We start from the raw sequence: 17,079 nt of genomic DNA on the forward strand, positions 1-17,079 counted from the left end.
CATAAAACTCTTTAATATAATATTTGTAGAATATCGCCACGCACAGTTTAAATAAGCATGGAGGAAATAACTATTTCCTCCGTGAATTAAATATGAAATCCGCCATGACCCCGGCATAGTATCTACATAAGTAGACTTCCACAACGGCACTATCTACATGAATAGTATAAACATTGCATCTCGACTGTTATTTTTTATATAACATTTAGGTGATCCTGCCTGATTGATTGGAATTTCTGTTTGTGTTGTTATATCTTTGGCGAAATAAATGATATATGATATAATACAAGATCATGAAACCATTCATGGTCTATCAGTAACATTCCGCCACGACATAGAATCAGTTCAGAATTCCAACAATACTAAATTTTCTAGAAAGTAGTAGAAATCCTGCATATTCTTGAATTGGACATATTTATTGTAATTCAATATAACAAAATCTAACTTCAGAAAAAAAGGAGCAGGCCAGTGACTGCATGTATGTACGAATCGTATTTTATAGTGCTGTTTATTTTACAATAATCATTATTGTTTTTTACAAAATGAATTAATAATAAAAGAATGTTTCTGCAAAATAAATTTAAATATTACTAATAATTCTTATAATATACAAATATATATAATTTTATTCCATAATAAAACATTCCCTATTGTTAGACTTTAACACCATTTTTTTTTATAGATATTGGGTTATTCCACAATTTATTACAGTCTGATTTCATCAGTTCTAGTGTGATTCATAGTTTAATCATCAACTCCAGGGTGAAGCAAAATCAACTGGTTCCCCAGGATTCCTTAGCTGGCTTCGTCTTTGTTTTATCCTAGTACATTTTGAGCATGGCTGGTGTTCTTGTCTACAGGCTTTGTGATAAACAGTCTTGCAAATTTCACACTTGAAAATGAAACAGAAAACTTTGCAATAAAAGCGTCTAATTTACAAACATAACATAATCATTAAGTAGACTATTAATAATGTGTGACCAATTAAAATGAGACAATCTGCGAAAGTGAAAGATTTGACAAACTGATACTTGAATTGAGTCTTTATCTTTATATAGCATTAGTTTCTGTCAAAAATAATCGAACAATTTCTGCTGCAATCAATCAAAAGCTATAGTGAGCTGTTCCATTTTATAACATTGATTTTGTAAAATTCCTTACCCTTGTGGTGAGTTCAACATCAAATGGATAGATGACCTTTGGGCTATCACAGAGTTCACATATAAAGCCCTTTTGACCACACAGAATGCAGTTATACACATGTTTAGCTGCCCAGTTAATGACTCTCTTAAGATCTTTAGCCAATTGGCCTGATTGTACTTGATGAAAATCCTGAAAATATTAAATAAATAATTAGCAACAGTCTTCCAAAACCAAATAACTTTTTAGGCTTGCCCTAAAATGTTGTTTATTCTGGAAAACCATTTTGGTAAGATTGGTTCGCACAGCTTTTTTTTGTCATGATCCCAATCATCCCCTAAATAAAAATTCTTGCTTATAATTGTATTCATGTATTTAAAAAATAACTTTAGCATCACTGATTACAATGCTTTATATATTATTGCAATTGTATGTCTGTTTTGCATGTTAAATTCAACCAAACACAATTTCATTTTTACCATGTTGTTTAAGTGTTTAAATGGCAATAAATATCATTGTATCGATCGTATCATAATAAATTTACCTGTACAGAATAAAGATGGGCGTGGTCTAGCATATACTCTCTTGGCCACACCTTCTTTTTAAGCTCTTCAGCAGTTGACTGCTTGCATGTAAAGAGGTAAGCTTTTAGGTATTTCAGCTGGTTTCTTAACACCTGAAAATAGACATTAATATTTTATTAAGATTGGGTTCACACTAACGCGACTAAAAAATCAGCACACACATTCATCATTTGAGTGGAGTTGGTTTTAAAATCGAACTGCAGAAATGCAGCAAATGATTTTGTATCATTCCTAAACTCTGATTGGAATAGTCAGTTGGAAGCTAACCACATGAGTTGATTTGAAATTTGCTGTGTAGTGTCTGGTGTGAAATAAGCTTATGAGAATGATCTGGTTCAGACATATTCTCCAATAAAATGTAATAAAAATACATATTGACAAATTAACTATATAAAACTTAGTTGTATTATTATAGTTATACGGTAGTTAAAAAGATAGCAACACAAGTAAGAAGTAGATATCCGACCCTACCCCTACTTCCTCACCTTAAATGGTAAAGAGTTTGCTTGAGTCAAGACTGACGCCAACATGACCATTTCTCTTATCAACTCATATACAGTATTTATCATAAAATTAAAATTGACATAACACTATACAGTAGTTTCCTCAAAGAAGCATTTTTCGTTGGAATAGGTCGCTGAAAACTACACTTGCAAGCTCAAAATGTGCATAGAATGGGCAGTTACTATATTTCAGAGTAAGTCACCTTTATGTCTTGTACTTCTGTTATTGCATCATACAATGAAGGATTACTGAAGCTAACATCAATCAGAGGAAAGCTCTCAACTTGTTGTAAAAATGTTTTGGTGTAACTTGCAACTACAAGAAAAAAAATGCATTTAAAATTTATCTTGATTTGTAAAATTATACAATTACTACTTAAATATATTTCTAAGAATGGACACATGCTTAACATCTTGGTGAGTAAGGTAATAGTTTTGGGTTTGTTCATACGACTTTCATTTTTGGTGTCAACGTTGGAAATATCGTTTGGTGAAGTTTATATTGCAAGAAATCTTGACATTGCTAGGTCAATAATGAATAAAAATGTGATAGAGGGTGCTTACCTTTGTGCTTACGAAAGTCCCAGTTATGCAATACCTTGGCTGGAATGACACATTCCTCATCGATATGACACTCATTACAGTAATAACAACCATCATAGCTACATACTTTAGCCTTTCCATAAACTGTGAAAAAAAAAACCCATTAAATCTTGATGCAAATGTACAGCACCATAAAGGTTAATAATAATAATACACAACCAAACACAGTAGAGCTAGCAAAACAGAGTTGGAGGAGCAGAGTCTTCACATATGAAGTTGGCTCCAAATACGAAGAAGAAGAAGAAGAAGAGGTTTATGGTATTCTTATACAGAGTGGTAAAAAACAGACGAGCAAAGATGCTTTAAATATAATTACTATTATAACATTTGACGATATCTGCTGAGGAATTTGGGTGGGTGGTGAAAATTAAACATTTTAGAGCAGCTCGTCTGCCTCATTCTGGCTATGGTCCTGGTTCCCATTAGAGACGCAACACAAGGACGTAATGCAATGTAAGAGATTTGACCAATCACAAGCGATGCGTTAAGTTAAAGAAAAATGTTGTTTCATTGGAATGCTCATCTACAATACATTTTTATTGTATGCATTCCATCTTGTGGGTGAAAATGTTAAAGATTTCTTCCACTCGAGACAGAATTGAAACTCCCTCAGTAGTACTGTTTGATATGTAAACTATGTAGTTTAAAAATTACTATACTTATTGATATATTGTCTTTCTGAACAATTTGTTGTTGAATACGCCATTTTAATGTCACAAAATAAAATTTTTTATTTTTCTGCAGAAGTGAATAACTTATTAATAGGCTACAACATAACCTATTTTTATTATTTTTAATGGGGGAAAATAAATCATTACACTTGTTTGTCAGACTGTAGGGGACCAAGGACCAATATATAAAACATTTACTTACTTATTCCAATTGGCCTTGTACATCCTTTACATTGGTAGTTCTGAGTATCAAGACCTTTCTCACGTGATATCTTGGTTACAATTGCTAACAGTTGCTGAACTTTCTGCAATGAAAACAAAGTTTAAAAAACAATGATTTGATAAGTATTTTAATAATCATTTCAAACTAGATAAAATTAAAACATTTAATTTAAAAATTGCTCAAATTAACAGTACTGAAAACATCAAATAATTGTGTGCATGACTGAGGTGCTTGTGTTATTGAGCTGTTCTTAATAATGGCACATATTAAGGCACTTGTTCAACTGGGCAGCTTGTTCAACTGGGGTGCTTGTTGAACTGGGGCGATATTTTTAAACGGAGCGCTTCTTCAACTGGGAAGCTTGTTCAACTGGGAAGATAGTTCAACTGAGGAGCTTGTTCAACTGGGGCGCTTTATCAACTGGGGCGTTTTTTCAACTGGGGCGTTTTTTCAACTGGGTGCTTTTTCAACTGGGGAGCTTTTTCAACTGGGGAGCTTTTTCAACTGGGGAGCTTTTTCAACTGGGGCGCTTTTTCAACTGGGCGCTTTTTCAACTAGCGAACTTATTCAACTGGGGAGCTTGTTCAACTGGGGAACTTATTCAACTGGAGAACTTGTTCAACTAAGGCACTAATTCATCTGGGGCACTGATTCATCTGGGGCACTAATTCATCTGGGGCACTAATTCATCTGGGGCACTTGATTAAATAATTTTATTTTTTTTATATTTAATAAAAATTGTGAAGATGCCATTAAACAATTTCTTAATTGCTTATTGGGTATTTGACTGCGGCATTCATAATAACCAGATTGATAAAGAAGAAAAGAGTTGACATTACCAATAATACGTTTTGCTTGACAATAATCTACACCAAATTTGACATTAACATTTACCTTATTTAACCATCTGGCTCCAAATTTCTTTATTGCAAGCAAAAAGGTTTACAAGAAAATTGTTAGTCATGGAAATTTATATCATATACAAAAATATGATGAACAAAATAAAAAAGAAACCCTCAATTTAACCAATAAAATGACAACAATCAATAAAAATAATGTATAATAAAGCTTGTTTAGTCTACAGTGCATGAATTTATAGTTGAGTGGAAGAAATTATTTATAGGATTTATGCTCAGTTTTTCTAGGATTCATGTTGATTTTCTAGTGGTTAAGTATATATATTTGACCTTTCAAAATTGTGTCGTGATGTAATTCATCCTATTAGGATGAAATGCAAAGATGAATGTGAAACTCAATTAATTTTACAACAATTAGTGACAGTCTTTACATAATTAGTCCTTTCAATTACTTTTGATTTATTGTTGTTTTAAGTTTTGTTTTGTATACTTCTTGGACGCACCATTTGACACGAGATAGTTATTCTAATAAAGATTACAGTATATTGTGTTGCTTGTTGTATTGTGATTGTCTAAATTACTTGCATTGTGTTATATACTAACAAGACCCATAATAAAACATATCACTTTATATTGTAAGCAAAAAAAACAAACACAACACCATGCAAAAAATGCAAAATTTAAAACCCACAAATTATATAGTAGTAACAAGCATGAGTGATTCAATGAAAACAATTACAAACAATGTTAAAGCTTCATGTACTATATAAACTACAAAAAGAAAAGAAGTACAGAAACAGAAAGTTGCAAAAACCAAGCAAATAAACAAATAAAATGACAAAAACAATGCAATTATAGATGACAAAATACTATAAGATGACAATAACTAAAGGAAAAATTTCAAGCAATTTGACAAGAATTCCATAATTCCACTATTACCAAGGCGTGAGTTGAAAGTTATGCTGTAATAATAAAATAACTGGAGACATGTTCAATGCTTTTCTAAACTTTCATCACACTATCTTTAACCACAATACATCAACACAACATTTTATATACCTTATAGCTAAATGATCGATCAAGTAATCTTTTAGGGCTATTATTAATTATGTGCCATTTACAAATTTAAGTATTTTTGATAAATTTGAAAATTTGCATTAGGCATTTCTTTCTAAATGTTCCAGTCAATTGAAACTTTACAATATCAATAATCTTGTTGTAGCTTGTACAGTGTTGCTTAACAGTATTCCAAATATCTTTTATTTTTAAAAACAACTGCTGTGCTTATGCTTTCAGCAGTGCTATTTCAACCGTGGAACTTGTTCGATCATTTACTGTATGGTATACGTCTATGCTATAAACAATATATGAGTATGTTATGCTTACAGGGTCTGACAAAAACAAGGCGGATGATGGAATGGGTAATACAATATCATAATCAGCCAACAAATCATCGCATAAATCATTGCTAGTCTGAATAAAACAAAATATTATACTGAATCAAATATAAACCCACTTTTTTAAACTTAAAGGGTAACTCCAGGTTCAATTTTGATTTAATCACTTGCAACCATATTTTAATGCAAACTATTTTCATACAGTGTTGAAGTGAAAGAAGCATTGTAAAGAAATGAAAGCATTAAACAATTTAATTGTCGCTCACTATATGTAAAATTAATTCCCACAATCGTTTGGGAAGAACAATCACATTCACATTAATTGCCAATATCAAGATTTAAACATACATTTGAAAATCTATTTTCCAAATTGGCCTCACAGAGTTCTGAGTATTGAGACTTTCCCAATGTTCATTGAAGTAGAAACAGTATGGTGGTTCTACTACTGTTTTATAATAATTATAATTCATAATGTTTATATATTTCACAAAAATAAAAATAGCCTGGAGTTACCTTTGAAGATAGCCCAACTCAACATATATAAAAATCAAAGCAATTTATCCAATGGGCATCATAGAATTCAATAAAAGGATTATAATTATTATGTTATGAATAAATGAATAAGATATATAAAATATAAATGTACAACAATAATAATATAGATATTATATATTTGAATAATAACCTATATCACATGCTTAAATTCATGCCATCTGATTGGTTAAAATAATAGTAATAGTAATAGTAATTTATCCATAGTTATAAACTATTATCTTTTTTATTTTCTTTTAGCAAACTTTTGAGCAATGTACAAAAATAAGTTAAGCAAAATGGTTAAGAGATGCTCTTCTCTTTCAGGTAAGAGTAGCTCATCTTCTTGAATATTGTAATGTATACATTCTGTGAGATGATGTGATGTGGGTAATTTGCAGATGTTGTCCACTATATTAAAACAATAATGAGAATACCTGATATCCTGTTTCATAATTGTAAAAACAAATATTGACAGAGCATGGTTCGAAATAGCCAAAAGTGATCTGGATGAATAATTCTAAAATGAATGAAAAATTTAATTACAAATTACCCTTTCTTCTCCCTTTGGTGCAATTTTGTCCATAAGTTTCTCTGTATCCACTGAAGCAGGAAGCAACTTGGCAGCTGTGTTTTCAGCATAGTTGTTGAGAAGAGATGTGTAACTGCCACCTACTAACAAAATTAATACAGATTAAAAAATAACAAAAAAGTGACTTAAACGTGTGTGCTATGTTTGTGCTGTACTGCCTTACCTGTTTGGGGCCACAGAAAAATGAAAAATAATTAAAGTTTACTTCCTGTATTTATAGTCACTTAATAAAAATAATCCTGATGTGGAGAAACGCTGGTCTGATCATTCAAAATATTATTGATTTATGCTAGGCCTAAGCTACTTACATAGCATGGCCTAATTCTCTGCACTACCACTGGACCAGCAGTGGAATAGCAACACAAGAACTACAATGTAATACATTATACGTTCATTGGTACGTCAATGTGAATGTCCACTGAATTTAAACATTCACATATCCGCGGACGAGTAACAGTCGACTACTACCCATGTGGGTATGAACTTCAAACTCACTCAAATTGAAAAGCCTCTATTATCAAAATTCATATTCCTGGAGAGACATATACATTAGGCATGGCATAGCCTCAAAAGTCTCATATCAATGCACAGGTTTATCATGGTACAGCATAAAGATTTAACACAGTCGTATCCTCGTACCAGTAAAGTATATAAATTAGAGATAGTGAAATACACCATGTCCTGGTGCATTTAGTACTCACCATTTTCCGGGCCAACTACTGTCTTTGAAGAGCTAGAATTCTCAAATTGAGATGACCAACCACCTCGGGCCCCTAAACTGTTTCCAAAAATCTCCTCTTTTTTGCATCTCTCTTCATCTAGATTTAAACAATGTTCAGAATCTTTATTGGATTCTTCCACAAACTCAAACGGTGGGTCACCTACATCTTCAGCAATGTCTTCTTTAAACTGTTGCTGACTTTCATATGGGTTTTCTGTGTCATCAGTAATAAAAGCACCTTCAGAAATAATGGAATCATCTGTCGGGTCTGCTGCCATTGTTTTTGATGTGGTTTTAGGTTCATATTCTGCTTTTCTGACATCTAATTTTTCCATCAATCCCTCTGCTACATCTTTTGAAATATCACCAATAGTCTCTTTACTTTCTATGACATCACCAGCATTCAATGGTTCACTATCATTCTTAACAATTAATTGTCCACTCGCTTCAAATTTAATATAGCCTGTATTTGTTTCATTATTGCCATCAACAGCAGTATGTGATTCCATTGAATGTTCTTCCTCCCCTTCTTGACTACCAAGTCCGCTATTCTTTTCATTGTTAGAATCCATTGACAGGCTTCCTTCAGAGGGGGTATGAATCAATCCACTACTCATTTCACATTCACGGAAGCTTGAATGTTCTCCAACTGATTCATTGGGATCTTCTATATTAGGTGTAGGGATGCTTGATGTTTTGCGTGTGCTACTGCCTTTTCTTTGTTTGCGTTTTGGTGTGAAACCACTATTTGGTAAAATACTATCTTCAGATCCATCTGAGCTTTTCAGTGATACTGAAATAAAACATTTAAGAAAGGTTACATTATTAAAACAACTTCATATCAAAACTAGCAACAAACACTTTTAAACTGAAGTAAAATAAAAAAAAAACATATGAAAATGAATAAACTAATAGAAAGTCAACTCCAACACATTAACAGCTCAAAATAGACATCATGCAATCAGTGAAGCTATACCCAACAGCTGAGCACCACTATGACTGCGTTGCAGCATTTTGCAAGATTATCAACATAAGAATTTATTCTTTTATGATTCTCATATGCAAATAGAAGTCTTTTACCAATAAATGTTAATAGTTCATTAAAAAAAATTGTATGTAAAACAAAACAATTATAGAAATAATATTACACTACTAGAGAGTAAACTTCAACACAACAACAGCTAAAAATGAAGGCCGCATTGATTGTATGCTACATGACATCAGGTGATTTGATATGCCAGTTTAAAGCAGCACCCATTACTAAGTGCACAACTATGCTTGCATTGCAACATGTTTAGATTACCAACACAAGACATTTTTTAATGATTCTCATATGCAGAAAAGAAGACTTTTACCCAGAAAATTCAATTAATTTTTACCATTATTAACAAGAGTTAATTTCATAAAAAGCTGTATTGAAAAAAAATGTAAGATTTTTTTTATTGGTTCTTAAGAACCAATAAAAAAATCTTACATTTCTTACATATAAATTTATACTATTTTTTTAATGTAATAATTAATATTTGTTAACAGGATATACAGTGGCCATTTTTGAGAAGATCTTCACATAACTTCAGTGTCACCTAGTTGACTGTCTAGCTATGGATAAAACGTCATGAGGTAATTGATGGTCTAGACGTATCTATGAATAAAACCTACATGTTGGGCTGCTTGTCTGTTGTATTTCTACTGGTGGCTGCCATCTTCCAGTTAGCATTTTGGGTGATGATCCCCACATGTTGATGACTGAAGAGTTTAAAGAAAGCTGGAAGTAAAAGTTACTAAGACCTGGAAAACAAGAACAAAGTGTTTATAAAAAAAATGTCCTGTAATGCTTGACAGTTAAGGATACACACCCTAGGATGATAATGATAAATAGATAAACATGCATCTTTCTAACAGAAAGAAGTTTTAATTCCAGATAACCATTTAAGGCCAAATTATACTACAACGATAATGATCGATGAAAACTGGTTAAATATGAATTTTTCTTACATAAAACATAATTAGAAAAGTTTTCATTCTAGAACTAGGATAACAATTTATTCTGTCTTTGATGAAAATAATATTTTTAAAAAGCCAATGTCAAATGAAATGATGATAAAAAAAAACAATAAAATTGTTTATCACCACAATATTATTGCTCTTTATTTTACTAACCATGATGTCATTTAAATGGACATGTGAAATAATTATTTTCTTCAAAGACAATTTAAATGGCTATCATATGTTGTAGGATGAAAACCTTTTCGACTTTATTTGCTTTCTGTAGGAAAAACATATATTTATCATCGTTATCGTCTTGGTGTAAATGGGCCTTTTTGAGATTTAGAGGGTTATGCCTTCATGCGGTACCAATTATTTTTGTCTGTACGTGTGCTTCTATGTAAATGGCATTTCCTGTAATAGACTTTACTGCAGCCATGTGTTAACGTTAACATTACGATATTAAATACCTTGCACACATTTTCTCAAAATTTCTGGATGTTCGACATCTCGGATGTAAGCAGTTCTTTTATAAAATTGTTTGACGGCTTTGGTATCTCTCAGCATAGCATCTATGTAACTCTCAAACAGACAGTCATTTAATGCAAGTCGAATCCATGCCTATATCATAAATGTTACAATATTATATTATCATATGCCATAATAGCTATGAGCAAGTACTGGCTAAACCCAAGGACCCAAGACACCCTAGAGCTTAAGGTTACTTGACTGTATTGTTAATTCAACTGGGACACTTAGTAAACTGAAGCACTTATTCCACCCATTTATTCAACAGTATTGCACATAATGTATTCAATCAAATACATACCCTACATCTGCCAACCTCAGTAGTGATTTGTGACAAACCTTCTATCTGCCTACAAACATCGCGATGAGTAAACTTGATCACAAACGGCCAAAACGCCTAAAGTGGTAGAAGAAATAACATGTGTGTGGGATCAGCTGCTATGTCAAATTGCAACTTAAGCTCTGTCTACACTATCGAACAAGTTTGTGTGATGTGCCCAAGTATGGTAGTGATATTCCCAAATATAGTAGTGATATGACATCATCATGTCCATACTGTATATGGGCCAATCACATTTTTTTGTCACATAAAGTTTTATAGTGTAGATAGAACATTACTAGTTTTTGAATTTTCCAAAAGGGGAGCACAAAAAGTAAAGAAATATTCAAAACAGAAATCAGTCATTTACCTTTACTTCATAGGACTCCTTAAGTTCATGGAGAAATATGGCTTCCAGTACATTACATATTCGATTAGCTGTGTCACCACTGTTAATCAGGTTAAAGAAAAAGTGATTACTAGGTTATGCTGAGAGTAGGATTAAATGAAAGTCACCCAGATTCAGATGGTCATGCTTTTATGACTTTGAAATGTCCCTAATTTAATTTTTATAACAATTTTCAGGAGTGGTTGTGCACAGAGGAAGTATGTAAGCGGTTGTGTGAAACAGTTCCAATAGTATCAATGGTCCTCCATGTGGTCTTGCAAAGTAGCATTGTAAAAATTGGAAATTGGCAGCTTACGCACCTTCTAATTGCACTGTCCGTCCCAATGTGATCCCTCTGAAGCTGCAATAAAAACAAAATCAAATCAGGTTTTATCTGTTAAGTTCTATTAAAATTTAAAATAGTCAACAAATAAATCTTAAAACAAATTTATACAAATACATTCCATTCATAATGGGATGTCCATTGGTACAAACTCACCTTTTTGGTAGCTGCAGCAACCTCTTCACTCAAGAGTTGCTTTATATTTGAAACAGTCACAGAAGCCATTTTTCAAGCTCCTAAAAGATATAAAATTAAAACTATAGTGAAATGCTCCTCTAGTATGGGTCAACACTTGTGACCCCAGGTCATGTGTGTCACTCATAAGAGAGCAGGCTTATTTAAACTGATGATTTTGAATGGTATTACAAGAAACTCATTACTAACTAGACACACTATACTATAGCTATTAACGTGTATGTACAGGTTGGAGTCTCCAGTCAGTTGCTACTTTGGATCACCCAGCAGTCAAGGTTTAGGGCAGGAGTCAAAATTACCTTCTCTACATTCTGAAGTTGAGCCAGGGGCCTATCAGGTGAGCCAAGCATTTATGACACCAGACTATCAATCAGGTACACTGTCCGATTCACCACTCATTCACACACAGACGCTTATCAACAATCAGTGTATGGTGATAAAACCTGCTAATACATTATCGTACAATCCATGATTCATCCTCGTACTGTACTGTATAGAGATACCTCGGCAATGCTGGCATATCAGGACATTCCCCCTCCATCAAGTCATAACACAGTACTCGAGTAACTCCGTTCTGTCAGGATATCCAAGAGATACCTACGTGGTCTAACACTAGTGTTAATCTAATAAATAACCCGGGCAGCTGGGTAGAAATATAATATGCAGAGAAAAGCTCCAATCACCAGTCTCTCATGAACCCTGCTATGGTTACAGGGAAGCAGGGGACAGGGTTGTCATCTACAAGCAAGAATATTTGACTTGTATTTTCATCTGGGCCCTCATGAAACACACCAGCCAAGACCAAATCAGTAAATCTTGCCAAGAGTGTCAAATTTAGATAGATGACTGCAATCTATTGCTGTGAATCTCACAGCACAGGCCTTGATAATAATTACTTTGTTGATGTCTTGAGGTCCAATTCAACACCATTTCCATAGAAAAGTCTTTATTTATTTGTTTTGTTTTTTGCATAAGAAATAAACTGCATTACAACGTATTACTAATTGAGTTAGCACCCGACCAGAGTTGACCGAGTGAGGTGCAAGTTGTGCCCAGTCAGTAGTTTGCTGCAGGGGGAGGAGGAGGTAATATATTAGTACTAGTAGCCTACTAGCTAGCTAGGCCTACAGTATCTAGCCTACTAGGCTAGTTATTATAGGCTAGGCCTAGAGTAAGTAAGTAGCCCAAATTACGTTTATTTATAATGTGGAGAGAGAGAGGTGGCAGGCCTAGGCCTAGGCTTACTAGGCCAGTAATACTAGGCCTATTAGTAAATAAAGTCTTAAGTCTAAACTAAATAAGAGAAAAAAAGAGGCTGGGCCTATTACTAGGGGTAACTAACTAGGCCCTACCTACTACTAGCCTAGGTAGGGGATGAGGCTATTATTTAATTTAGGCTAGGCCTAGCCTACTAGGTGGTAGGGCCTATGCTTACTGTACCTTCCAGCTAGCAGGAACGTACGTCGTGTGTATGTGTGTGTGTGATTGAATTGTTATTATTATGTGTGAAGAAATTGTATCTTGTTTTTGTTATTACGCCCTCTACAGTACGTACACTTTCATCATCCAGTACCCACATTTCATCGGCAGGTCAGCAGTCTCTGGCCTATTTATCGCCCATCACAATTTGCTGATGTGCCCCTATAGCAGAGCCTAGGCCTAGGCTAAGTCTACCTCGTTATGAATTCTCCGCAAAAACCTGTGCTTGGCTTAAACCTTGAGGAAATCGATATCGAAGAAACTGAAATAAATAATCTACCAGATGAGATGTTGACCTTTATTTTGTCTTTAATTCCCGATAAATACCTCAAAAACTGTATTTTAGTTTGTCATCGGTGGTTGAATATAGTATCGTCGGCCACCTTCTGGAAGGAGAAATGCTTTAAAGATTTCCCCATTTTATCTGAAGTTACAGCATTGTATTTGCCTATAGATCATGTCAGCTGGAGGACTTTATATTATTTGAAACCGTACTCTAGAAATTTGATTCACAACCCAAGCGGTGCAGGTAACATTAATAGATAGGGCCTATTATTTATATTTAATAAATCTTCAAATATCATGTGTTGGGCTAGGCTAGGCTAAATGGTTGTAGCGGTGCAAAATAGATAGCTGCACAAGATATTTGTATAATAGATGCCGGACAAATTTAAACTGAAATATTAATATTTTCATGAACCAACCCTCAAGTCGGATCGCAATGGTTTCCACAACAACTTTAAGCAGACCGCAATAGTATACCATTTAGGCATTTTTTATTAGATTTTAAATCGAAATAAGAGAAAAGTCGCTAAACCTATGTCTGCCTGGGAATTTTGTACACCCGAATGGCGTGCATGAAATTACCCAGTTATCTATCCATAATCTTGCGGCCTGTGGATGATAATTGATAATAGAACATAATTTCTTTACACTACAGATGGACTTAAGCATAAATGGAAAATCAATAGTAACGGTGGCAATGGAGTGAGAGTAGAAAAAACATCAGTTGGTGCCAAAGATAAACCAGATGAGTTATTAAAAGTTGTCAATGATTGTACAGCTAATTTTGCAACCTCGTATGGATGGGGGGAGATGGAGCAGATAATTGACCTTGAAGAAGAAGGCTGCTCTCCGAAACTGATTGACGAATTACAACCCGAGATATATGTATCGGAATGGTAATGCACTTTTCAATTGTATAACCCACTATACGACCCCTGGGAGTGGTGCGTCATTTGTCCGATGTGCATCATACCTTATGAATACCATGACGCACCCATGTGTCAAAAAATGTGACTTACCTTTAGGTGTGACCATGTCGCACCCATTTTGCCTGAACTGAGTAGTTTCTGCAAAAATAATTTTACTTCCTCATTTACATACAACCTGTCCTATATTGGTATATAAGTACTCTAGGCGTTGTTTTCTGTTCTGATGATGAGAATATGTCAAAACATTTTAAGGCAGTTTGCCTATTTATCAAATGCCTCACAATCGTTATTTTAACTCAAAAGTTCGGTGGAGTCATTCAAAATAATTGTTTTTATTGTACTAGGTATACTGAGCGGTTTGATTGTGGATGTTACTATGAATTACACGTGCAACTTTTAGGAGAGTTGGAAAAGGAACCAATTAAAGAATACCTCTTTAAATCTGATCTTATTCCACAGTGGTCGGACAACGAATGGAAACAGGTAAACTACTGCATTTATTCAAGTTACTGTATATACTTATTTGTGTTTACTGTTTATAAAGGTCATTAAAATATTTCTTCTAGAATGTATAGTTCCATATTATATGTTTGTTTTTTTTTTCTTCAAGGCAAATTATACATTCAAAAACTATGGAAACGGAGTTCGCTTCATTCGTTTTGTACACCGAGGAAAAGACTCGCAGTTCTGGGCGGGTCATTATGGTTCTAAAATGGCAGCAGCAGAGGTTCGAATCCTTGTGAACAAGTCGAGCAATGTCCCGGACTGAAAACGATGTTGATTATTTACGCCGTAAAATAAAATAATTGAATATTATGGTAAAATGGTTTACAGTAGAACAGTGATTTGATTGTCTAAAGCTCTGTCTACACTATCAAACTAGTGTGATGTGCCCAAATATGGCAGTGATATGATGTCATCGTGTCCATATAATATGGGAACATCACATTTTGTTGTCACATAAAGTTGGATAGTGTAGAAAGAACTTAAGAATAGTATTAAATTGAAGAAATAAATAGTGATATGGGTATTTAAAATATTAGATTTACTATAAAGCTCTGTCTATACTATCTAACGTTATGGACAAAAAATGTGATGTGCCCATATATGGACACATATCGCTACCATTTTGGCACATCACATTATAGTTTGATAGTGTAGATAGAGCTTTACTAAGTTGACTGGACAACATAGGATCTTGGTATACGTAAATAACATTTTAGAGTTGTCTGCGTTGCTAGGCCGGTGAATGACGCCCTTTTTGAAAACCACACTCCCTAGTGTGTGCTGTTCATTAACTGTTTTACACCTCAGCTTAAGGCCTGGGCATTGACATTTGATTCATATAATAAATAATATATCTATTAGACGATCAAAGTATATTGATCAAAACATCAGGAAATAATATAATTAATACAAAATATAGTTTATGCAAGATAGTTTAAAGTTTATCTAGCTAATACTGATAGTGAAAATGAAATGTTATGGACACTTCCAAGAAATTTAATAGTTGGTTGTAAGATATATTTTTGTACTGTACTGTACTGTATAATTAACACAGTGGGCAAAGGCCCTTAGTTTAGCATTGCTAAGGGGCCGTCCAATGCTGGAAGATTGGACTGAACATGCTCTGTGGCCCCTGAGTTCAATTAGAACTCATAGCCCTTACGCCACTGACCGCAGGCTTAACTTTACTAGTATTATAATACTGTATGCTTATAATATGCATTAATTTTTTTAGACACATATTATAAGCATACAGTATTATAAAACTTAGTAAAGGTAGGCCTGTACATGTATACATATTTATTCATATATTTCTTAGAGCCTGTTTGGATGGAACAAATTTACACGTGTAATGGTCGCGTGTGGTGTAAATTTTGAGATAAACTTGCTGTTTCAAAAATCCACCTGAGGTGGATTTTTCAATTACACCTTAAACCGCAAGCTGATTAACCGCAAGATAAGGAGGAATTTGACCTTAATAGTGTAGAGATGCATGAAATATGACCCTGCTGGGTATTTGTTGTTAGTTTACACGTGTAAAGTTACACATGTAACTGATTTTACGTCCGAACACAGCCTTATTTTAAAGACAAAAATACTTTTGACCAGAATACTAACATTCTTAAAAAGATAATAATTAACTACTGACTTGGGGATAGCTTTCCAAGAATGCTATAATGTACAATACCTGAAATGTCATTGACTGAAGTAATTGCAATATTTTATATGATGGTTTGAATTTATCAAAGAGACCAAACTTAGATGTTAAATGCAAATATTTGTAATAAAATAGTTATATAAATAAGGTTTCTGTACACTATTATTTTTCACACCTCTTTAATGACTGGTCTATTAAGTCATTCTAGACAATGATTTTGGCACACATGGCATGTCATACCTCCCGTGAGCTGGAATCGCCATGTAGTTTTAGAAAAAAACAGCATTGTTTAAAAAAACAGCATTTGTTGATGTGAATAGCACCTGTTTTGGCTCCAAAGGTGGTTACAATTTGACTTGGTTTGATGTAATAACGTTGATAAAAATAAGAAGATTATGTTCTTTTAACTTTAGCAATTTACAGTCTTAAGCAAATAAGCAGTGGTGGATCCAGGATTTTTAAATGGGTGGAATGAAGCCCTAAACATTCTAATTAACTTTTATCTATTGCATTTTTTGTAGGGGGAGGGGGGCACCTTGGATCTGTCTATGAGCATGCGTGTATTCAATCAAGCACTAATAATGGTAATTTGTCAACAAAACATTCGTATGATTGTTAATCTGTGCTTTGCGACTCCCAAA

General features: G+C 33.7%; 2 protein-coding genes across 8 annotated transcripts; one reads left to right on the plus strand and one right to left on the minus strand.

Annotated features, from left to right (window-relative positions):
• Positions 1–403: 403 nt before the first annotated feature.
• LOC144835080 (pleckstrin homology domain-containing family M member 1-like) lies at positions 404–13,155 on the minus strand. 7 transcript variants are annotated; one of them, XM_078690106.1, is made up of 17 exons: positions 13,137–13,155; positions 11,543–11,622; positions 11,364–11,404; positions 11,026–11,104; positions 10,638–10,733; positions 10,279–10,429; positions 9,482–9,610; positions 7,803–8,615; positions 7,063–7,184; positions 5,968–6,054; positions 4,619–4,645; positions 3,704–3,806; positions 2,792–2,914; positions 2,431–2,543; positions 1,685–1,816; positions 1,162–1,332; positions 404–892 (listed from the first exon to the last, which is right to left on the minus strand). In XM_078690106.1, exons 2-17 carry the CDS (start codon positions 11,609–11,611, stop codon positions 752–754), a joined length of 2,397 nt encoding a protein of 798 aa, XP_078546232.1. In that variant the 5' UTR covers positions 11,612–11,622; positions 13,137–13,155; the 3' UTR covers positions 404–751. The 7 variants fall into 7 exon arrangements, with proteins under 7 accessions (XP_078546232.1, XP_078546233.1, XP_078546230.1 ...); XM_078690107.1 differs by lacking the exon at positions 13,137–13,155 and adding an exon at positions 13,022–13,066 and having other exon boundaries at positions 7,063–7,181; XM_078690104.1 differs by lacking the exon at positions 13,137–13,155 and adding an exon at positions 13,022–13,066.
• Positions 13,156–13,201: 46 nt separating this feature from the next.
• LOC144835161 (F-box only protein 6-like) lies at positions 13,202–15,221 on the plus strand. Its single transcript, XM_078690221.1, has 4 exons — positions 13,202–13,589; positions 14,001–14,241; positions 14,619–14,757; positions 14,885–15,221. The coding sequence occupies exons 1-4, from the start codon at positions 13,262–13,264 to the stop codon at positions 15,041–15,043; spliced, it is 867 nt and encodes a 288-aa protein (XP_078546347.1). The 5' UTR covers positions 13,202–13,261; the 3' UTR covers positions 15,044–15,221.
• Positions 15,222–17,079: the final 1,858 nt, after the last annotated feature.

Source organism: Antedon bifida, chromosome 2 (genome assembly GCF_963402885.1).
Source record: "Antedon bifida chromosome 2, ecAntBifi1.1, whole genome shotgun sequence".
NCBI classification, from domain to species: Eukaryota; Metazoa; Echinodermata; class Crinoidea; order Comatulida; family Antedonidae; genus Antedon; species Antedon bifida.